The sequence below is a fragment of the Lepeophtheirus salmonis genome, chromosome 10, assembly GCF_016086655.4.
Source record: "Lepeophtheirus salmonis chromosome 10, UVic_Lsal_1.4, whole genome shotgun sequence".
Classification (NCBI taxonomy): Eukaryota; Metazoa; Arthropoda; class Copepoda; order Siphonostomatoida; family Caligidae; genus Lepeophtheirus; species Lepeophtheirus salmonis.
This window is the reverse complement of record NC_052140.2, coordinates 17,150,994-17,176,895: the sequence shown is the minus strand read 5'-3', so window position 1 is coordinate 17,176,895 and position 25,902 is coordinate 17,150,994. Positions and strand designations below refer to the sequence as shown.

The 25,902-nt window shown below is 28.2% G+C and overlaps 1 protein-coding gene across 1 annotated transcript; it reads right to left on the bottom strand.

Moving 5' to 3' along the window:
- Positions 1-8,046: 8,046 nt before the first annotated feature.
- On the bottom strand, positions 8,047-11,561 carry LOC121125598 (uncharacterized). The gene is made up of 2 exons (XM_040720786.2): positions 10,996-11,561; positions 8,047-8,489 (listed from the first exon to the last, which is right to left on the bottom strand). The coding sequence occupies exons 1-2, from the start codon at positions 11,395-11,397 to the stop codon at positions 8,238-8,240; spliced, it is 654 nt and encodes a 217-aa protein (XP_040576720.1). The 5' UTR covers positions 11,398-11,561; the 3' UTR covers positions 8,047-8,237.
- Positions 11,562-25,902: the final 14,341 nt, after the last annotated feature.

The window sequence follows — 25,902 nt, the reverse complement described above, 5'->3', positions numbered from 1 at the left end:
AAACACCAATCAACGTCCAACATGCATATGCACTCAAAGTTTTGAACTGTGTAAGCTAATGACAAAAACTTAAAATAATTTTATGCACAAAGTTTTTCATAAAATAATTAAACAAAATCTAGTTTTGTTTAAACTCAAAAATAAATATAAACGAATATTACTGGAAATATGAGATGGAAAAAAGAAATCATTGTTATGTATATGTGTTCATAACAAAAACAATTTCCATAACGATCGATAATTAATGTCATATTTAGCTGAAAATGTTCACAGTGTTGTGCCAGACGGAACAATTATTTATTATTATTGAAAAGAAAAAAGAAATTGCCAAATAGAACAAGAAAAATAAATAAGTAACATGGAACACACTGAAAGTGTTTCATAGAATATAAATTGATAAATGTGTAGTTGGCATGCTTAGCTACGTTATATTTTCTCTTTGCCAGTTAATCAAGTCGGTTCAACTCCACTTAAGTGGACACACTTTTTTTTGTTCTTGAGAAACATATGTCGAAAGCTGTTCCCAAATAAACAAATTTTCTACGAGTGTGAAATCATCAAACCTTTAATAAAGGTTTTGGAAAATTAAATAAAGAATAAATAGTTGCTTCTACTGTATAATATAGTCTGCCTTGTTAATATTTCCCCTCCCCCCTGACTCGATTCCATAAAGAAGCAGATTCCATCTTTATAATGAATATTTGTAAAGTTTATTAAACACAACGATCGGTCTCAATGATTTTATTAATAGAAATTTTAAAGTTTATAACATATTTCACAATAAATACTTGTTCTGTGGACTCATTCGAATTAAGAGGAGACCAAGTCGTCCCAAGTTCAAGTCATGAGTCCGATTTGAAATTCAAGATAAAATCCTGATTCTGGTAAGTCACACACATTGATAAAAACATGTAAAGGTACATTTTTATCTGTCTATCATTTGTGATGAATATAATGACAAAAAATATAATAAGACACTGTCATGCTCGGCCATACAAAAATATATGATCAAGGGAAACTTAAGTAACATTGTTTTGATTGTCATCAAAACGAAAAAGTAATAATTTTCTCTAGTCGACAAACCACTATATTTTCGTCCTTGAGACACTATGTATGGTTATGTTTAAGACAATTAAGCTTCTATAAGTACATTCAAAAAGTTTTAGGTGTAAATCGTGTGTATTTTTTAGCTTCATGAATTGTTTATTTTTAGAATTGATAATTTGAATAATGCATTTTTCCTTTCTATAGCAGTTGTCATTATTATTTAAATCCTGTGTAGTGAACATCCTTTCCTAAATAGATTCAAATATATTAAAAATCAGATTGACCAGTCGTCTGGTCTTGGGTATTTCTTTCTTCTCCTTCTCCCTTGTCACAGCTGATTTTTGCTGCTCCCCTACAATACATTCTTAGAATAGTCAGGATTAACATGGTATTTTCGTTGTGTTTTTTTTATTCCTATTATACAGGGTGGACAAGGTAAATCCGGAATAACTTTAACGGCTAATTATGAGAATTGTAGAGGTTATGTGATAATAATTTTAATACTTAAAAGTCATGAAAATTTCCATCAGCAAAGTCCGCCGTACGGGACACTCTGCTCAAGAGATAATTTATTTCTTCAAATATCCAAAATCAACAGTTTGCAACATGAGTAAGGTCTTTGATGAGGAGGAAAAGACCGAAAGAGCAGCTCATTCAACAATATCTGATAAAATCCGGACTTAAAGGTTCATACCTGGCTTGAAACAATCTATTGTCACTCGTCCAGACATGCCAATTGCTAAGCTGGCCAAGGACTCTAACGTGAACAAAGGCACCATCAAAAAGGCATCAGGATTGATCTGCGTTACTTGTCGAGGATCATACCCTTAAAGCATCTGCTAACAGAGCAGATTCTGGCTGACAGAATCAGAAAAGGTAAAATTTTTATTCACCAAATGAAGTGCAAAAGTGGTTACGTGCGGTTTTATTTTTTGTTTTGTTTTTTCGGACGAAAAACCATTTGTGCCGACTATAACCATAAAAATGATAGATTGATCTGTTTGGACCCTGATGAGGTCCAACCAGTAATGAAAAAAAAGAATCCGGCTTGGGTTATGGTCTTGTTGGAAGGAAGGAAGGACAAGTTATGCCCGCCTCCACTTCTTCTAAAAGGGCCGGAAGATGACTAAGGAGGTCTGCAAGGGCTTTCTCAAGGATTTGGTCATCCCATAGATGAATGAAATCACTGATGGGAAGCCATAAACATTCAGGCAAGACTCAGTACCTGCTCATAAGGCCAAAATTGTCCAAGAGTTAAAGAGACAAAATGTGCTGTATTTTTTGCGTCAATTATATGGGGCAGCCAACAGGCAGCCAACAATCTATGTGATTTTTACTCGGAGGAGGGGGGGGTAGGATAGAAAGGATCGCCTGCAAGAATAATCATGCCTCAATTGCGGTCTTGAATCCCTCCATCGTCAATACAATGATGGACTTAGATCTCAACAAGGTAGCAAGGGCATGCAAGGAATTCAGGCGCCGTGTAGAGATCATGATCGAGAACTAAGGCTTGCATTATAAATAATCATTTTACATTTAATGTGGCTTTTAAATAAATAAAAAATAATCTTTCTAACTCTGATACAAGTCTCATAATTAGACGTTAAAATTATTCCGGATCTAACTTGTCCACCCTGTAGTCATTATTTTCATCATTAATCCTTCTGCCATGAAACCATCTTTTATTTAAAAAAATGCAACTGAATAAATAAAAATAAACTATTCAGCTTCAGACTGACAAAAACCCTTATAAACTTTTTTGAATAATACAAATCTAAAAGAAGGACTCAGGAATATTAGAAAATTTAACAAGCCCGAGTCTAACGAAGAAATACTAAACTCAAGAGTCCACGAGTACGATTCTGAGTCCTGATAAATACTGTAAATGCCCTGTTTAACCAATTAAAGATTAAAAATGGGGTGTATAGACAATCCATCATTTAAGAGTGTTTCTTTTTTTTTAACTCTCTGTAAATGAACATCCTCTTTCAAACACGGTTATTGAACTGGATAAAAAAGACAAACAAAAAAAAGCGTATTTAGTTACATGATGAACAATTGAACGATTATAATAACTACATTAAAATATTTTTTTATCCTTTTTTAACTATTTTATCTCTATTGCACTCTTAAAAAGCATTTCAATTGCTAAAACTACTTGCAAAATATAATATAAAACATCTTTAACATCTACTTGATTTCTCCCAAACTAGAAGTTGCTTAATAAAAGTTTGCAGAATCTATCTCCGAAATTGTAACAATAACATATTTTAATTTTCTCTCTTGTACAAAATCCTAGCATTTTGAATTGTTATGGCAATCATTAAACTAAAAATTGCCCAACACCACTATTTCGATCTTTCACATATTTATTTATCTTGTAACAACTGCTGTTTTGGTGCATCCAATTGGTATTACCTATATATTTATAAATTGAACCTGGTTTAGTAACTTGAACCCTCTTTTTTTTTTGATGGCCATCTGTTTACATTCACTGTTAGTTTGAGGACATGAATATAATATAATACAGTTACTACAGCATTATTGGTCCGGCAAACAAAACGGATCTTGTTCTTTTTTTGTCAACAACCCTGTCTAATGATCCCCATCTTAATTCCTTCATAGTTTGAGCAATTATGATGGAACATTTGCTAGGAATTATGTAGTCACAAACCCTTCTTGTTGCTCGATAGCTCATTGAAGTTAATTTGCTGTTAGTGGTATAAGAATTTCTAAATAATATATATATATATATATATCATATAAATAGTATGATACTGTTAAGTAGAAAAATAATTATATTCAATCTAAATTGTTTCAGTTTACACAACTAAACTATTAGTATCCTTTTTTTGTTTCTCATTTGAAATGTTGTATTCTCAGGTTTCCTAACCTACTAATATATAGGCAATGTAGGTGGAATAAAAAATACTTCTAGACCAATGATAATTATTCTTCTTCAATGTAACATAATTATATGTGAACAATAAACTATAAATAAGATATGAACTGAATATTTTAGCAATAGAACAAAAACTTTGCATTGTATACTCACTTTTTTTCTGTGTGTCATCTTCACTGCTACAATTATTGAGGCAAACTGGCAACTTCAGAGTAAATAGCGGGGTCCCGAACAACATAAAAGTATCAAATGCTTTAATAACACACCAAGCAATGTCTGTACAAGATTGGATCTAAATTCCTTGGATATATTATGAATCATTTTAACCAGAAATGAATACTATTTAGAGTATGATGGGAACAAATGGGTTTATAGCATAATTTTAGTATTTTAACAAGATATAATTTGTTATTTTTATAGTAATAACATTAAGTTTTTATTTTTGATATAATTTTTTTATGTAATATACATTAATTTATGCAAATTTAGAGAATCAAATAGCATCAATCAGTTTTTGAAGTGGTTGCGATTGTTATGTAAAATAAAACCTTCAGTTTTTTATGTAGCTACCATTGTATGCACCAGTTCTCCCACCCAATAAAACAAAAGGAATACGAAGAAAGGACTTGTAAGTAAAACAGTAAATGAATTTTGTCCGATGCCGACTAAAAATGGCTAAATATACACATAAATTCTCAACAGGCCGTTATCAAAATAAATAGAGAATTGTTTATAATCAGTATTAATATTTCAAAAGCATAGTATAAAGTATTGGTGATCTAATATAGATTCAAAAGAGTAGGAAGAATTTAAAAAAATATCAGGCAGTATAATATTCTAGTTCACAAACCTTTCGATTGTACCTTCTATTTTATATTACATCCTATTTTTGTGTTGTTTTCTTATGGCTCCAATCTATTTCAAACTTCTTTTTGTGCGTATAGGATAATTTTATTTCTGTTGTGTGTTTTATTTTATTTATACACTCAAATGATTAAATATATGAGAAAGAAAAAGAAAACCTATCATTCTTATTCTATGTTACGGGATGAATATTGAATATCTGTATAACATGGGTATTGAATAAGTAATATGATTATCCAGTCACTCTTAGAGAAATAAAGTATACATAATGTGTACGGACTTTAAAGATAATTATTTTATCAGATGGAATAGCCATAAAACAATAATATTATTTATTTACTTGTTTGGTTTCTAATAGTGGCTAAAAATAAAAGCCCTATATTGTCGACTCATTAAAAAATATAATTAAACAATATGATAAAATCTAATGAAATAATGGTAACATGAAATGATATAATGTGGTCGATTTAAATGAGATAAAAATTAATGAATAAAATTGGATGAAATAATTAAGGGGAATTGTTATTTAAAATAGATTTGTAAAATTACCTGATGGAATTTAATGCTAAATGCAAAATTGAAAAAATAAACAAAATTACATTTGAGATTCCTAGTGTGGAATTAAAGTAGATCTGGAATTTTTAACAAGTCCCTTGAAACATATAAAGAAAGACGTTCTTCTCACCTCTTCGACGAGGAAGCTCCATATCCGTATAATTCAAATAAAAAGCTATATTGGAGGTAATTAGTATTTTCCCATGGCTGAACTAAGTAAACATATACTTAATAAATCATAAGTACAATTAAAATCTTACTAATTTATGCAAAATTAACATCAATATTAGTTTCAATACCAAAGAGATAATATCCATATTGGAAATTGAAAAATGAGTTACAGTATTTTAATAAATAGCAGTTGTAGTTATCAGGACCCTGACTTTTGGACGCAACTTTTAAAATATATTTTAACAATACAATATAGTTATATTATTTTTGTGTTTTTTATAACAGATATATTTCATTAAATTACCTTTCATTTTAACAAATATTTTTTTTTTTTTTAATATCATATTTCTCCTTTGAATAATAAACATGTTTCATTGATAAAAGACATAATATGACAATAATATTTTTGTACATTGTATGCCTTTGCCTGCACATCATACTTTTTTTTCTCCATCTTTAAATGGGAGACAGTGATAGGGGATAGTTGAATTTCAATTATCACAACCTTTCAGTAATAAGGAAATCCCTTTGCAAAACGAAAAAAATATATATTGTTCTTGTTGGAGGAAAGGAATATCAACTCAACCGATCACAACTCCTCAAATAAGTTTTCTCCAAATATTAGACAATCATTGTAATTAATTTGGTAAAGTTCCTTTTTGTATGATTCTAGTAATTATCGATTTGAGGAATGAATGGGTTTAATGATAAAAAAGTTTCCCAGCAAGATATATGTTTCTTTCATCCTGTAATTATACTGTGATAGTTCATATTCGACACAAGAAATGTTGTAGTGATTTGCTTGATAATATGTGATCTCCTCCAGTCTCATCTCTCACTCAACGGGTCCACTCCCAGTCCACCCCACTCCCCTGCAATACCTCATAAGAAACAAACTCACAACATCTTACACAAAATTAGTCATGATCCTTCAAAGTGCTAATTTTCACAAAATAGACTATTGAAATTGTCCAAAAAAGGGTTAAAATTTTCACCAAAACCATTTTAGTTTTTCACAACAGCCCCTTTTTATTTTTCAAATCACACGCCCAAAGACATGACCTGAATACATTACTACAATAAATTATATTAATTTACAGAACCATAAACAATTTTAGATAAAAATTGAAATAACATTTAAAAGAATAGAATACCTTGACAACCTCTTGTGTCTTTTGTATTGAATAAAGTTCACGAGAGTTGAGTTAAAATGGAGAAATTTTTAGAAAACAAATCTGTCTAAAAAATCTCCGTTTATGTCTTCTAAAGTCTGTATATCAAAATTTAAAAGATAGTAACATTATTTATTTATGCTAATGAAAATTAAATAGTTTGAATAAAAACAATTAGTTTAATTCCCAAGAAGAAAACATAAACTAATTTGTTGGAAGTCAAATTTATGTTTGAGTTTTCATTTTAACTTTTTTAGTTATAATGAATATTTCTAACTGAAAAAGTTCTAAATGTTGTTATTTTCAACTAATGAAGGTTATATATTAGAGAATAATATTCTACTTAAAACTAATTTTATATCTTTGTATGTTTTAAAACAAGTTTATTATATTATTTTTTTAAGTATGAATAACTTTATAAGATAAAAAAATAGACTTAATTCATATCAATATTAAAATTTTCAACACTACCTAACATATTCTTAAAAATTTTTATATACTTCATATATTTATATTCATATCTGTTAAACTAAGTCAAATATATAAAATGCTTGATTACGTATCATTTTGAACAAACCAGATTTTTCAACTACTTTCACTTATATTAAATGCTAGCGAGAGTACAAGGCATTGCTCATAGTTATTAGGAACCAAAGAAACAGGCAAGCAAACATTTATTACATATAAAATACACATAATTATCTGATGATTGCTAAGAAAGACGATTGGCAATGTCTCCATGCAAGGATAACATTGTAAATTGTCTTCCCCGAAGGACCAATCTGTTCTAATATGGCCTTCTAGGACGGCCCTACGCGGAAGAACGATGTTATCTTAATGTTCTTATCGTACTGTATGAACATGTAGGAGATTAGGAAAATGTTTTTCTTAGCAATCGACAGCTAGTTTGGTGTTCTAGATCATTGCTCATAAGAAAATTGTAAAAAAATAAATTACTCTTAACATTTCAAAATTGCCATAATAAAAATTAGTATATAATAAAGGTTGGCTTAGTAGGAAAAATAATAAATGTTTTGAGGAAGTTGCATACATTATATATACTACAATCTTGTTAGCCTCGATAAAAATACCTTAATATAATAATAAATCATAACTAAATAAATAATTTAAAATAATAGTATTTAACATACTCATATACTTGTAGAAACTGAAAAGTACTGGCGATAAAACGTCAATTTCAAGAGAATAAAAGCTTTTTTGTTTTTTGGGGGATGTATAATTTCCCGGTTTACTACCTTATATGTGATTGTAAAGATTTTAGGTGAACACACATAAATAAAAACTGTAGGCAATAAAGTATCTATGACAAATATATAGGTCAACACTAACACAGAAGTTTATATTTGACAACATCGAACACAAATATTATCAGTATGTTGATTGTACATTCAGTTTTTGTATATATATTCCACCACAGGTGTTTTTTTGACTCACATAACTTCAAGAGAAGTAGTCATATCTGCCCGTATATTTATATGTAGATATCGTTTTTAAAAATGCATGGCTTAAAAATAGAGTGTGGATAAAGCCCTTTCCTTTAATTGCTTGGGCTTGTAAGGCGGTGTTTCTTCGCGAAAGTTATAGACACCGGCTCTGTAGACAATTTCGTCTTTATTCACAAATAAACGACTTATTCCATTCATGATTTTATTTTGATCATTTTCCATATAAGTACATTTGACAGTTTGACTGATACTAAAACTCCATGAGTCCAAGGGGGTATAACGTGCCCCGAGACATTTTTCTTGAGTTGAGGGCTTTATGAAAGAGGTTGTTGTTATTTTCATTAATATCCTATCGTGAATAATTTTGAGTCTTATCACTAACATTTGATATTGATTGACATTAATCAAAAATAAGTTTACGACGATATACAATGATTTATAATTTTATACTTTTAGTTAATTATTAATAGCATCCAATCGCTTTGTATTCATTTGTCTATGTGGGATTACAAAAGCTATTTTTAGTTACAGCCATTGACATTTCTTTTACAAAGTTATATTTTGAAATTATAAACATGCGTAATTTTAAGTTGCTAAAACTTTTAAAGTGTAAATAAGAAATATATTTATTTATAACTTATCCTATTAAGTTAATATTTTTTATTTATCTGTAAATAAAAGACCTAACTAACTTTGTCGGGTAAATTTTGAATACATCTGAATAATTAATAAAGTTATTGATTTGATATAATTTGGAGCTTAATGTATGAACAATATAATCATTAGTTGTATATAGATATATGATGTTTACAAGTTGCAACTTGTACAATCAAATCTTACATGTTGAAATTTCTTCGTCTTATTGTTTTTATTTAATAAATAAATCTGACATTTCGTTTTGAATTATTAAAGTAATTCATTTATTCTTTATTTACTAGAAAAAAACTGTGAGTATTTTAATATTAAATATTACTGCAGTATATTTACATATGCCTGATTTTAACAAAAATAGAAGATTACATCATGAAAATATTGCCTATCTATAAAATAATACAAAATTGCTATTTTTTTTAGCACAAGAACTGTAATTTCATTTCTTTTTTGTGTTGCTATTCCTGTAAATACAGGTTAGTAACTGTACACAAAAATTTGTATTTTTATATCTGTATAACGTCATAGATATAATATTTATTTATAGTATAACTTTTAGACTACTCAGTTGAAGCAGTTTCAAGGTTTTGACTTAAAAAGTTTATAGATTGCAATAGTAAATATATATGAAAAAAGATAATTTTTGTTTTATGACATTCCTGAGGTTGGACAAGCATTACGTCATTACAAACGATCATGTGATTTTTTCTAAAGATATAACTCCTCCAAAGTGAGATATTTTTAGTTTATCGAAAAACACGTAGTTTTAGCTCTCTTTTAATGACACAAATCTCTTGGTAAGTTCAGGAAACCCATTAAAAAAATATTCATTTATGTTATGTTTAATGATCCATTAATTATATATTTACAATTGCATCCGTACAGTTTTGAAGTGAAATAATTGTCAAGATACTGAATTGTAGGATTCAAAAAATTATGTTACAAATATGATACAATTTAAAGACTATGACTTTCCATAATTTGCAGAGGTATTACCTCATTAGAAAAGAGCTGAAACACCGTGTTTTTCAATAATTTACAAAATATATTATTTTGGAGGTGCTCTATGGTAAAAAACTTTACCTTCAATATTATTTTTTTGTAATGTATCGAAAAATACATGGTTGTAGTACTCTTCTCATGACACTATAGATTTGCAATAAGTGGGGGAACATAATTATTTGCTCTTTTGCCGAGTTTGTATGTTGCACAACTAATAAAAAAAAATAACAGTCTATAATTTGAAAGGTACATTTTTTTTAACTATACATTGTATGAACTAAAAAAGAGTTTTGAGGAATAAAAATGCTGAGAGCCAACCCAAAAAAAACAACTATTATGCTCCCAAGAAAAGGTATGAAAATATTCTGGATTTGTTTTGTTTTTCCACTAAGGTGGATGACAAATTCACTGCATCCAAAGGGGGGATTAATTAGGCCATGTAGTCTATAAATAAAAGGCAATAACCTTCTTCTCTCTAAATAAAACACTTGAAATCGGTCATATAATGCGTTTTCTAGCACGACAATGACCAAAAATTACAATTAAAGTAAACATGGAGTCGCCTAGCCAGTCTACAAATCTCAATCTAATAAACCAATACTATTAATAGGCAAATTATAAAATCAAAAGGATTTAAATACTTATTTTCTGTATTGGATGGGTTATTTTATTATAATTTTTCACCAAAATACAGATTTTGCTCAAATTTAAGATGTCAAGTAATGGTTCAAAGGTCAGGGACTTAACAAAGAAAACACGTTTGTTTTTTTGTTTTTTTTAAATAGGCTTGTTTTAAATTATTCTAATTTGAATTTATTTGTTACTAGGTTAGAAAGATGAATACTTTTTATTTCGATGAATATTAAAAAATAAATGAATTTATTATTTTATAAATCAAACTATTCCTCAAAAACTCTAGCACTTACCCAACCTACACTTCTTGTGAAATAATCCATATATATATATATATAGATCCTTCAATCTATTACAAATCCTTTTTAGCAACAAATAAATAAGATATTATATACTGAAGATATTTTTATATTGTATACAAAATAAGATTTACTTGAAACTTTAATTTCATGGCTCAGTAGTTACTTCACAAAAGTCTAAGCCCTCAACATTTATCAACTCTAAATTATTCACGAAAAGAATGAATATTTGCCTCATCCAGAGAATTAACATGTGTGACGACTATTGGAGTGTCCTTTTTCAAAGCTCTCTTTTTTGGAGGAGGTGTTTTAAAATAGATGCGTATCACGTTCTCTCCTTCTTCCTCAGAGTCTTTGCCATTATTAAAGCCATCACTTACAACTTTGGTAGTTGTATATCCTTCTTTTAATGTGTTTTTAAGCAAGTCATATTGAGACTTAGTCCTCCGCGTAGTACTAGAGGGCCGACGACTCTCTTTTTGGAATGAATATCCGGAGGATAGATGTGGTGAAAGAGGAACTAAGGACTTGAGTTCAGTACATGAGTTGTACTTTCGCTTAAATATATCTTTGGAATTAATGGAGTAATCATTTAGATCCTCCTGAGAGGAGAGGGCAGCCTCATTGGAGCTCATGATTAAGTACTATCTCTAAGCTTCACTCACTGATTTGTAGGTTAATTATTCATGATTATAAACACAGTTTATTTCAAGCTATCACCTTTTTCTCTTTGATACACTCAACACAAACATAAATCATATCTGCTTACATATGCAGATCCTCTATGTCAATGTGTACTGCTTTATTGTTGTATACTGCAGTGGGTAGGAAGTTTGTATTCAAAGCGCTCGGACACGATCAGCGTTGTACATGTGTATACGTTTTGCTTAATTTTCTAATGAAACAAAAAAAAAAACATTCTCAGTCGCCTTGCATCATATTAATATTGCTTTTTTTTAAACGTTTGCCAAAATATTTAGAAACAACATTTGATATTGCTACAAATACAAAAGCTCCACTTAATTAAGAAGAAGGATAATGTTTATCTCTTTCTGTTTTTATTAAAAGTGTAATTGGCATGAAAGTTTTTAATTTTGTTGTCATAATTATATATTTTTTTAAGTGTCATAAGATTGATTTTTAAAATGTTTATACTATTTTATAGCAGTAGGGAAAAAGTGTATTACCTCATAAATTTTTATTAATCTTTTCCAGGCCCATATCAACGGTAAAAAATGGAAATATTACATGATTTATGTCAATAAACTGAGTAAATGAGACAAACGTAATTTAAATCATAATAAATATATTTTCTATTTATACTTTCTTGCAACATACAAAAGACATCATATACTCTTATTTGTTTCCGAGGTAAAAAAATATTAGAATTTACTTTTTTGATGGTCAAATCCCGAAATAAACAAATCAAAGGTAAATACATAATCTAAAATGTGATAATCTTCACAGCTACTCAATGTTTACTCACTATTACATTAGCTTTCTCTTGTGTAATCTTATCTTTTTCTACTACATGTAAAACATTTTGAAAATGTTTTTTCTACTTTAGCAACAGCAGTTATGTCTAATATTTTTTTCACGCTTCTTTCTGCACATTCATAAATGACGCTAATGAATTAATCTTAGATTTGTAAGACATATAAGACGACAAATTAATCCACTATGTGACTCGTTGGTTAGGAAATTAATCACTAAGCCCAATAGTGTAAATTGAGTCATGATTCACATGAAACTAAATCTGCTAATGTAGTAGACTGTGTGATGTCAATGAGAAAATATGGTTTCCCAAAACGGTACCAAAACGATATATATGTATGTATGTTCTGACTGTCACTGAGTTCATATTTCATAAGTATTAGTCTTTTAGACATATAATATCGCTCACTTGATGGAGTTTAATCAATGAAGAGCGCAAGTGGAACCCTTTCTGTGGTTAAATCACGAGATAGAGCAAATTACTCTTAGCCACGGTAGATTTGATTGTCTTACATAGCTGGGATTTCTAGTACAGACACAAATCATTCCAAGGAGTATCCACGCTTGTGGTACATGTATTCTACCATGAACTTTACTACTGAACCGTAAAGCATACGAAATAGGCATAGACATATAACTTCTCGCTCCAAGATTTGGTATGAATAGTTCTAGGTGATAAAGATTATATATTTTCCTGTCAAGGAACAATTTTGATTGAAAACAGCAATTTCAACGAGCCAGCGATTGTACTGCACTGCCTCATAACGCTTAAGGCAAAATCCTAGTTGCTGAGGGCAAATAAATACAATACACAGTTTAGATAATTCATTTTAATGATAACGCTGAGGGTGTCTAAAGACTTTTGACAAACTCAAGTGCTTCGTTTCCCCATTCTTGTAGTAAAGTCTTAATTTCATCAGAATATGAAGTTAGATCAAAGAAAGTCTGCTTTTCTTTGTTTTAAGAAGCTCTGACTTTCGAAAATGTTTAGAAAATTTTTCAAAACGGATAGTTCTGGTGATTTCGACATCTTTATTTTCTTGTCTTTGAATAACTGTGACAGCATCACCTCACCAATGTGATGACGACATTTTGCCCAGAGTAACGAATACATATTTTCGAGGAAGTGCAAGTTAATAATAATATTATAAAACACTCGTTTGACTCGTGTACGACTGATGTTTGACTTCCACCGCACTTTTAATATTTACGTAATAGTAGATGAGGGGTTGTGTGTTTCGTCAAAATCTGTTTTTCTTGCCCAGCAGTCGGTACTATACCTCAAACTGAAAATTCTTGCAATAGTGACGTAATAGACTGTGAGTGGTTGAATGTTTTGTAAAAATCTGCCTGTTTTGCCTAGCATTCGGTAAAATACATCAGATTTAGAAAGCCTGATTACATAACGGTCTCACTTTGTATTTCTATTTACCTTGGGCATAGCAATTTAACCAAATACTAGAATATTCTCATGCACCATAATGAACATATATATATATATAAGCCTGCGTTTATAAATAAAAAGAGTTTGACAAAAAAAAAAAAAAAAAAATTTTTTGTTCAATAAAAATGATATCAGTCTGAAAATAAGTTTATGCGTAGGTGGGTTTAATTCCTGAGATTTTGTTTCTGGAGTTTATCAGGATTCATAATTTAAGGTTCAATTAGTATGAACTGTAATTTTGTATTCATACACTCTGACTTGTTATCCATGGGTGTGGTTCTGTATTTTACAGTCATATAACTCGCAGCTCTACAAAAAATTAGCTATTATATAACTAACTATTTTATGTTGTTTTCTTCAAAAAGCTGCACTTTATTTGTGATAATGTTGTTAAATGAAGAATATAACAATAATGGATGAATAAACTTGCGGGTGTTATTGTGATAGTATAGTCAAGATCTTGCTGTATGTCTCCAAAAGCATAATTTATTATGCCTACATGACCTGGAAAAAATGCCCAAGTCGACACTCCAAAATAGTTTTAAAAAGAGGACAAACATTTATTTTACATACCTAAAACGATACATGGTGTCAAATCCTAGATTTATATTATTATCCTAAGATAAAAATTCAAAATTATAGGCATTAACTGTCTCAAAGTTATACGTTTTGACTAAAAGATAATGTCCTACAATCACCACATTATACAAAGAATATAAATCCCCGAGATGACAATTTGTAAAACATTGTTCAACATAATGGCTAAATATCTTTAATTAGGTTGTTTATACAAGAGCTAAATACATAAACTTTTTGATAAAGCATATTATGAAATTTGGATTGCGTGCAATTGGCATTTTTGAAGATGTCTAAAGCAATATATTTCTATAGTTATACATAAGTATGAAATAACTCTGAAATATAAAAATAGAGCTATTAACATACCTTTCCATAATTAAGTTTGATTGAAACTTTTTATATAATTTTCAACTAAAATGACTGAGATTGCAATTTTTTAAATCTGAAACATTTATAATTTACAATATAAAACACGCTAGGCTGGTAATTAATAATTAGAAAAAATATCGAGATTTCATTTTTTTTTTGTTATATTATTTTAATGAAATACTTTCCACATTATAAAGTTATTTTTAGACAAAAAAACGAAGCATTTAAGGAGGAACGGAGAGTTAAGTAATCAAATTAGGAAAGTATTTTTTTCAGAATGGTCTATTTGTTTTATTTTCTCTGAGAATCTTAAATGAAAAAATCTCAAAACAAGTTTTGTGGAAAAAACATTATTTTGGTTCTGGTTCCGATATAAAAATATGTATAGTTATGTCAGAACTCTAATGACTAAAGATATAAACAAAAAATAACTGTTAAATTTCGCTAATAATTTCATTTACATGCATATCCCCAAGATTTTGGTTTAGGTGGGAGCTATTTCCGAAATAAAATGATTATTTTGGACTAATGTGGAAGCTCAGAAATATGTGTTGTGATATTCTTGTAGTAAAAAAATCCATTATTTTTCATTAATTTTTATTTTTTTGAGAGTCAAAACAGTTCTTACATGATGGCAGGTCTCGATGATTTTCATTATTTAATCCCCATTTTCGACAATTGGCCTTCCAACCCCTCGTGTATCTTTAACATCAAAATAATCGGACCAGAAATGACTAAACCAAAATTAATTATAATTAGCTTGTATAGTATCAGGACAATAAACACTATTAACATTTTCAGCCGTCTGGCTTGAGTATTTTGTTGCTGATGGTAACAATCTTTGACGATTGTCAATCCAACCTGAGTCAAACAATCACAAAACTGTTTAAAGATATTTTTGTTTTACTAAATCTTATCCTTCTATAGGCATCTTTCGTAAATCAATCACACTGACGTAAGACAAGATACATATTGTCAAGGCCATCTATTGGAAAAATAATTAATTTCCTTCTATTTCATTTTTTTATTATGGCCAATGTTTTTATGATGTAGTAATGCTGTAAGCTCTTGCTCTACTACGAAGTTAGTATAGTATTGTTGTAAACCCTCCTAGAACTCTAGTATCATAAAAGTACCTCTAAACTCGGCAAACTTCTTTAGACGTTCATTACATAAATTTATTCATTCATTTCACTTTTCATTTCAAAAATAGTCGCAAAATAGCAATTTATGTATTAAAAAAAAAGATTGCATGTTCTATTTATAGAGTATTCTTACCGTAGTTTTAATATTTCACATAAAAAAATCATGTGTAATCACAACAAAATGAATGATATTTAACTGTTTATTTTAGTACATCTTAATGAATAAATGCGGTCATTCTAATAAATTATGTTATTTTTGCATTACAACTGTGTATAAATTAGTATTTCTATTTTTACATTTGTGAGTATATCAATAACATTCAACAAACAAATATTGTTTTTCAAAGTTGTTAATTGTATAATACACAATACAATTGTTTTTATATAGTAGTCCATATTTGTAGTTGGCTCAAAAAAAATTATAGTACTCACAGATTATGGTTTGTAATATAATATGTAGTAATACTTTTTTACAAATTTATTATTTTTTACAAATGATACTCATACAATTGGTATGACAATAAATTACTCCATGAATATAGGATGCAGACTCAAAAATTGGAATCCTCTTCAAAGCCTCTTAGCCTCAGTTTTAAAAGTATGACAATTTTGTACTTGTTGCCATTCGAAAGAACTAACAAAAAACTACAATTTGATGTGTTGTTTTTTTTGTACAAACAAAAATGTTTAAGCCACATGCAAAACAGCAAAGGGTGTGCGATCTCAGAGAAGATATTCACAGAGGACGCTGTTCTTCAAGGCAAACGATAAATTCAACACGGGCATCTATTACAAACTTCTCTGGTATCATATTTTGCCACGATTGAAGAGCACGTACCCATAGACAACTATGTGTTTACCCAAGACGTCACCCCAGCACTTATGTCCCAGAAGTTGTAGCATTTCTGCAAAGAGAACATGGCTGCCTCCTGGGCAGTATACTTCTGGCCTTTGTCCTCATCCGACAGGAACCCTCTGTATATTGCTATTTGGTGTGTCTTGGAGGGCAAAAAAACAAAAACTTATCACCTAAATTGTGTTGCCCTGAAGGCCACGATTACAGTAGAGTGTAACAACTAGTCCTCAGACTTTTTTAAGGCCAGCTGTGCTTCTGTTCGTCCCTGTATTGGAACTATATTTCAGAATGGAGGAGGACATATTGAATAAAAAGTGAAGAAAATTGTTAAATTACCAACTTTTGCATCAAAGGTTTCCCATAAAAATAGCTCAAAATGAAAATATGTAGAAGTAGAAACGGTTTTAAATTTTTGAGTCCTTACCCAGTATATATTTTTTAATTTCTTTAACTAACGACGCACATGATGATTTAGAAAATATCTTATTTTATTCTTCTTTAGATATAAAGTTCTTTAAAAATTGATAATTGTATCTTTATTCAATTTTATTTTATGGTGCACCTCAACATCTAAGGAAACCTTTATTTTTATATTTCATTTTATTGAATATAGTTGTAGTCAACAGAAATGTGAACAAAGGTAGAGACATTTTGATCAAATTTTTCCTTTAGAAAATTTCATTTCTATAGATGATGTTGTTATCAAATTTTAAACGCAATTTTTTTTTACATTTTTGTCAGGCATTGTATATTTTTATACTTATGATAAAGAGTAGTTAAACAATTTTGTACAATTTTAAAGATATATAAATAATTTTTTTATTAACAACATCCTTTCAATAGAAGGAGGTGTCGAAATATATCATTAATTTTTTAGTCACTGCTTTTATTTCTTTAATATAATATATTTACAAATTATGCCAAGAAGCATTAAAAAAAAGAGTATAGATTCCATATTTTCAACTATAATTCTTACAAGAACATTATATATCTTTTATTTAAATTTGCATCCAATTTTCCAATTTTGTCGAATCATAATTGAATATTTTTGAATAAAAATTAAATTTGTAGGCTATGGATTTTCAAACATATTAATAAGCTTTTCCAGTTTCCGAGGTAGTTTGATTTGATGATTTTGTTTCAAATGTAATTTGTGGAAGAACTATTTTTTTTGTACATTGAATTTTATCCTCTTGCCAATCAAAACACTACTTACATGACGGTCAGCCACGATCTTTACATTACGTAATCCCATTTTCGACAGTTTCTGTCCAGAGTGTAGTTTTTGACATCAGAATAACAGAAATGGAATCGAAAAAACTTAATTTACACGTGATTGTCTGTTATAGTATCCAAACCATAAAAATTATTATTGAGTTTAGCCTCTTTTGCGTTTTTTCCTTTATCGAAAACAAAAACTTTAAAATATGCCGTAATTTCTCATTGACGTGCGAAGATGTTGAGCCGAACAATTACAAAACTTTTAAAGGAAATTTTTCTAACACCATTTAGCGTAAAACAAATCTACTTTAAAACACGAGATGCACACTACTATAGCCACATTCTGGGAAATTGTATTTTTTTAATACACGTATTTTTAATATCTAAATCAATTGTAAACCAAATTTGGTATGTTTTATTAACTTATTCATGCATTTGACTAAAACCAGCTTTGAGAAAAAGGGTCTAAAACATAATGTGTTTTAATAATACCTTGGCTTTTCCACTAATTGCTTATTTAAAAAAATATTCTTTTTTACATTTGTTAATTATTTTAGTTTTTCGTCTATATTTTTAAATTTACATAATATTGTGGTTTGGAGGTTAATTATATAAAAATATTAAATGCATAAAGGTAAAACGTACTTTTACAACTACCAAATTTAGTATGATTCAATTGCAGCTATATCTTAACATTTTTTTATAGGAAAAACTATATTAAATAATTATATGACCTACTCTAAATTACTGATTACTTATAAATATTAAATTAAAGTTCAAAAGATTAGTCAAGTCTACGTATTACATTTGCTTAGTATCTAGTCAAATTTGAAAAACTTTAAAAAAATATAAGGAATTATTATGAAATAAAAAATAAAGAAAATAATTTATCTTTAAGTAAAACTTATTTTATAAGTATTTGATTAAAAATATATTCTGCCTGGCTTGTTAATTACTTCTCTGAAGCGAAATTCATTCTTGCTTCCTTCTCCATCAAAAGGAAATATTAAAAACTAATAAGTAATACTAATACTTTATACAATATGAATATTCTAATATAGAATGTTTACTAACGTTTACTTGTCAAAAATCGCTCAAGAACATAACTTCTTGATCTGATACCTTATCTACCTGTTTTTCTGTTTTCTATTCCTCCTTTGGTATTGTATTTAAACTAATAATATTTCAAATTCTTCCATTGACATATTTGTATTTTTATAATTATTATTTGAACACTGTTTGTTTTCTGTTTCGGATTATAAACTTTTATTATTTTTGGACTGATGTAATATGTGTAAATAAATATATATTAGTATATTCTCGTATAAAATTTAAAAAAGAATGAAAGTTCAAGATCAAATTATTTTAATCCTCATAAATCAAACTTTAAAAAGAATCTGATAAAATGAATATCATAATATTACATTTTATACATATAAATGTTTGGCCTTTTCAGTAGCTAATAATCTATGAAAACTTAATTTTGTATAATACGATTTATTAATCTAAGTCGATATTGCTTAAAAGATCACTAATCCACCAAGTTTGTAAGATTTAAAGGAAAGTTTTTTAAATAAAAATTTATTGAAGGAATTAAGACTTTGTTGTACTACAGTGATTTTTACATTAATCAATGAAACAAGATTAGAAATGTCAAAATATTTCCATACTTTTTATAAGTATGACATGTATTAAAAATTCATGCTATATATATTTTCTTTTACTTGAATAATTTCCTATCAAATCTTAAAATGAATATTTTACCAAGAATTCTACGATTGCAATAAAAAAAAAAAAAAAATATTTTTCTGAAAATTTGTACAAAATAATACATATAAATCTATGTCAGCTATTTTTGAACAATTATTATTATTAATATGTCCTTTTGAAAGTGAACATCTTTCTTATAATACAGTTTGAACTGGTTAAAAAATAATCCCGAAAAATGTATTGTAATTAACTATATATTAAACAATTAAAGTATTACATTTATTTTGTCATTTAAATTTTGTATCATTTTTTGACTGTTCCATTTGTTTTAGACTGGTAAATATCAATTATAATGCTAAAAATACTTGTACCAATAAATGGCATCAATAAAAAAACAAATTTTTATTTTCAAATAATCAATATGAGTTTAACATTTGAACGAGATAGAGTTTAAAGTTATAGATACAGCGATACCAAAATTATAGCCAATTCCGATTTAGATTCATTATAAAATTATTGTTAAAAAAATGTTTATTTAAATAAATATAAAAACAATTGTATGGATGAAGGAAATAATACAGTCTCTTACAAATAACAATAATTTCTAAAATATGAATTGGACTAAACTTGAACCTAAACAAAAAATTTGAACTAGACTAAATTTTAAATTATATTGAGAAAAAATCGAAGCTATAAAGGAAAAAAGTTGCTTCCCTTGCCAAGGAGGAAAGTCACTTACAATTTACTTTAGGAGGTATAATAAATGATTTTTAGTGTCATAGTAATAATAACAATGAAGAGTTGGGGTAAAGACCAAACCACTCTATCAAAGATTTGATGCAGCAGCTCAGATATTTGTTAAAATTTTTAAAGACTCTTGTCAAACAGATACCATCATTAAGTTAAAAAAATATATTTCCCACTTACACAAATTAGCTAAAAAATTATTTTACAATGCGACCTGTGGAAACAAATCTTTTGATCATAAATTTAGAAGTTTTTTTATTTTGATTATTTTGTTAATGATAAAATATTCATAAAAGCAAAGTTAGAAAGAAGGGTTAACTAAATTAACAGATGTTTCTAAAGAAAATATTGTCTATTGGTACAGGGATGACTAGGAAAATATCACTGGTCGATTAATTCATTTTTTTAATAAACTATGCATAACGGTTAAATAGTTTATTTTTGGTTATCAACATTTTTCAATCTGTATTAATTCATTAAATTAAAAAAAAGTGTCTATACGAATTTCGAGGTATATAACATCCAAGTGAATTGAACAGAAAGTAATTGTAAATTTGTTAACTTGAAATTTAAGGTAGTTATATAAAAACTGTATTTACTTCAGTTTTTCTAATAAAATGTTTGCTATTTTTTTCATATTAAAAAAACAATGTAAACATGAACATCATATTTACGAAGGTCCTGAATTTAATATTTTTGCGTCCTTTTGAAAAAAAGAAAAAAAAATACATACCATATTTATTTAAGCTGGAGCCTTTTTCATCAGACAGAGCAAATATTAACATTTTATTTACAATGTCCCTAAATTGAATATCTTTGAAAAAAATAGATATGATTTCAGTAGGAGTCTTATATTTTAAATTATTTTGGTTAAATAACAATATTTAAAAAAACCATAAAAAAACTTTGTATCAAAAAATAAAGCTCTGAAGAGGTTAATGTGATCTTCATCTTTAATTCAACGTACAGTGTGAGTTTAAATATAATACTAACATTTTTGTTTTTTAAAAAACCTTTATCAGAAAAAAGCCAAAATGTTAAATATTTTATAATAAATCCTAGAATTTTTGAAAAATAATAAATATATAATTTTGTAGATATTTTAAGATTTTACTTCGAAAAACAAAAAAAACCAAAAAATGAAACTGTCAGCCCCCCAGTAAAGTAAGAGCGTAATTAATGGATAATTTTCTGCTTTTTTGTACAGGTGTGTGTTACTTAAACTTGCAGTAACATCTAACTACAGTTTTATCCTGTTATATTAAATTACATTTTTTCATTACTCAATGATAAGAAAACAAAAACAGGCTTTGGGTGAGCAATTCCTTCCGAGTCAGTCCTAAGAAGTCTGCAATGAATGTTGGCATCTCTATCCGGACTGCTTACAATATTAAAAAGGGTATTAAAGATGTTAATATGGTTGAAATATGTTGTCTATAGCCAAGAAGTACCAACACCTGAGCAGCAACAATATGACTGTTTTTGGTCTGCCTCCATGTACTCCTCCTTCAACCGTGACCTCGACTCCCTGGACTTCATGATTTACAACGTCTTGGAGAAAAAAATCTGCCTCACCTTTCATCCAAATTTGGACTCGGTCCAAGCTGCCATGATGAAGCGTGGAGGAGAAATGATGAATTTACCAAATTGGCAAAAAGAGCTTTTTTTTAACAGCTTCCTAGATTCTTTATTTGTTGAATATTTTTCTTTCCCTTCACAAATTGTCGTTTTTTATGTTATCACAAATGATGTTACTCTAAATTTTTTTGCAATTTTTCCTCATTTCGCTTGCATTTCTTTACTTTTGCAGTTTTTACCTTGTTCGATAAGTTAAAGAGAATAATTTAAGCAGACAACGTAGCAGTTGGGTCGGAAAAACAAGAGCCTTACAGCAAAAACAGGCTATGGGTAAGCAATTCCTTCCGAGTCAGTACCTTAGGCCCAAGAATTGGTCCGAATTTTTATATTTATAACAATAAAAATATTCATCTTGTCGAAAAAAATTGATGACGTCAACAGAGAGTTGATTGATACTACGTCATATATGTATAAATATAATCAGTAATCTATTGGAGAAAATATAAAGAGTGAGTCAGGCGTCAAGGGAAAAGCTTTGACTAGGGGAACGAAAAAACACGCCTTCAAAAAAGATGTTTACCCATTGTTTTTATATTGATACATACATACGTAGTACTGTTGCTTAATATTTTAAAGCACTGTGATCACACTTCTTATTTATTATAAGTATATCCCCATATTTTTGTTTTGAATTTTGAATAAATGTAATAACTACGATCTAGGACTGAATTAATCAATATTCTCTTACACTCTGGTGTATCGTTGTTAGTAATATTCAATTATACATTGAGCCAATAGTAGAGAAAAAAAGTATTCTCTAAGACATTTAATATATAGAAAAATTTATCATATGATTTTCAATTAGCTTTTAGTTTATAACTGAAAAAGGAAATACTTGGGTTGTAGCCTTTTTTGAGCAAAGTAAGTACACTTTTTCTTCCTATCTGGGTCCCTTGTTTTATTTCATGAGTTACTTGTTATTGAAGTTATATTAATAATAATAAAAATAATTAAAGTACCAACTGTTTATTTTCTTATTTCCAACTCTATTTCAACATTTTTTGAAACTCCAGAAGTAATTAATAGAAACATTAATATCTTGCCTTTAACCAAAGTATATATATATATATATATTAAATTTACACTCATAAAGATTTGACAATTTTCCTTTCTAAAGATAATGCTAACGGATAATCTTTTTAACAAATGTTAAACAAAATTACTCTTATTTTGTTGATATTATGTAGTGTTATATTTTATTACATACTCAGGAACTAAGAGTGCTGTAACTATCATTATGTATTTTATTATTTAATGTTCCTCCCTCATGGGTATGCTTCCGGTGTTTCACTAAATAAATAAAACTAATTCAATATAAGTAACCTACGCCCTTTTACAAAATGTATTCTAACAAAATGATTTATTTCCGCTAGGAATTTCTAATTTAACGACGGATTAATCATTAAATTACTCAAATTTAATTATTTTTACGATTAAGTAAACAAAATTTTATTTTTTCAAAAGTTTTTAAATATCATATTTCATTTTACTAGTACTTCATAAGCTATATACAAATATTCAAATACTTTTTTCTTATCAAATCTGATTTTTGAGAATAAGTATAAAATATTTCAAAAAATATAACATTTTCACATACTTTTTTCAAACTCAAATCTAAAAAATGGCTTATAAAACTGTATTTAAAAATAATTGAAGATTATTTTTTGTAGCGTGATTCAATAGGAAAAAATATATATATCTTATAATATTTTCTTTATGGAATCCACTTTTTTGTGTACTTGTATAAGTACTTGTGCAGGGTAAATTGTAATCCTTGTGATAAAGTAATGCCAAGGAAATACGAAATAGTAATAATGAATCCCAAAAACAGTTCATATTTTAATATTATGAATACGTATAACACAAGGTAATGGAATTTCCGTAGCTAAAAGACAAAGATAAAAATCTAGTTTAGATTGAGCATTAAAAAAAGAAAAGAGACAGAAAATCAACATGGTAACCCTGACATTTGAATAATGTTTTGAATAAAAGAATAATAATGTGCTTGACGTTTCATTAGATCACCTATAATCAGCTGTGACAAGAGAAGAAGGAGAAAAGTTTATAAACAAGGACATTTACTAGAATTACTTCGATGTCGATCCCCAATTCTACTTTGAGTTCAACAAGGACTTACAATCACAACTCTGCAACAAATCCTCAGGTTTATGATACATCTTTTATAAGCACACAAGAACGTTCAAACAAGTTTTGAATATAACTGAATCTATTTAGGAATGAAAAACTTAAAACTTAGATGCAAAATCAAAATAAGTTTTATTTTTTTAAATGTTATGTTAAATAAGTTTTTGGCAATATGTATTTTCGAGGGGAAACGCACGTTCTTCACTACTTTAATGCATGAAAAGAACCTACTATATTTACTATAAAAATAATATTCAGAATCTCTCTTCTAGAATGAACTCACGCCCATCCTTTACTGCTTCTATAGCCTGACTGTTATACAGTGTATATTCTGAAGTTTTTTTTTCAGCACTTTTGTTATGCAATTAACATGTAATAATAGCAAACAAAAGAAATCCCATCTATTTACTAAAAATAAAAATAATTGTGAAAAACATTGTTCATATTGAAAAAATGATGTTATAGCTATTACACTTTATATAAAATTGTGAAATTTATACTTTTTATTCTTTGTGAAACCTTTATTCTTTTTTTTAACAAAGAGTCATTTTTGTACAATGTTGCCAACATGAGAACCCTTTATTCTATAAATATATTACATTTTTGAGTTAATGGGTTATGTAATTATGTATATTAACAATTATTTTAAATTATAGAGTAACAAAATAAACCACCTTTGCACTGCACAAATAAAAAATAATAATTGAGGGATCAGATACTATATCGATCATGTCAACACATTCAACCAAAAGGAGCACTTTCTCCTAGTATATAATATGTAATAAATGATATATATTTTATAGTTGAAGAAAACTATCGTTATCGCAGCAAAAGATGTACATTAATTTTTTTTTAATTTCTTAATTTTTATTCCATTAATGTTTATCTCCCTGGCAATTACAACAGTGCTTTTATAACGATCGGACTCGGAGATTTCAATTATCTTATCCACATTTTCGACAATTGGCTTCCATTCCATACTTCATCTTTTATATCCAAATTATAGTAACGGAAACGATGAAGATTAAATTGCACTTAACAGTATAATTATAAACACTATTCACATTTTCAGGTGCCTGGCTTACGTTTTTGTCTTATTTGATGAAAAAATTTAGCGTTCTTTAACAGTGATCAACTTTGACACGTGGCTCAAATAATAAGGGGTGAAATAATCACTACACTATCTGAAAATTTTTGAAAGTACAATAGTATTATCTTTTTAACACTATCTTGGCATAACTTATCAAAATAATTTTACTTATATTTTGAAACATGTAAATCCTTTTTACTAGACATATCATGTTCAACTTTGTTCATCTCCCTTTCCAAGAAGGTATCGTATATTTGAACGGAGTAACTTTTTGCCTATCTTGCTAAATTGATTATTTAATTATTCTAAATTACATTTCAAAAAACTGAGATAGGAACTTTTTTTTTCTTTAATTTAAATATAAAAAATGTAGTACATCTTAATTTTTTTAATTTTCTGTTAACTAATTTTAATTTCAAAATCATACTAAATTAAATTGGGCATAATTATTCACAAATATAAAAAAATGAAATTTGTATGATTGATCATTCAAAGAATGTGGGTATTTAGAGCATCAAAACTATTTTTGTTTTAGTCCATGGATGCAAAATATATTTCCCCGGCTGTATGTTAAAATAAAAGAAACAAAAACTAAATGCAGTCATCTTTGTAATTTGAAGAATGTTTGGGTAGAGTGCAACTTTGCTGCCATAGTGTTTTATTATAATAGCTGTGAGTATCCAAGAGTTGGAGGAAATAAAA

Excerpts from the sequence above, each read along its gene's own strand:
- LOC121125598 (XM_040720786.2), bottom strand. The coding sequence starts at position 11,397 with ATGAGCTCCAATGAGGCTGCCCTCTCCTCTCAGGAGGATCTAAATGAT. Across the intron at positions 8,490-10,995 it reads ATGTTAATTCTCTGGATGAG|CCCTCAACTCAAGAAAAATG; the intron begins GCAAATATTCAT and ends TCTTTCATAAAG.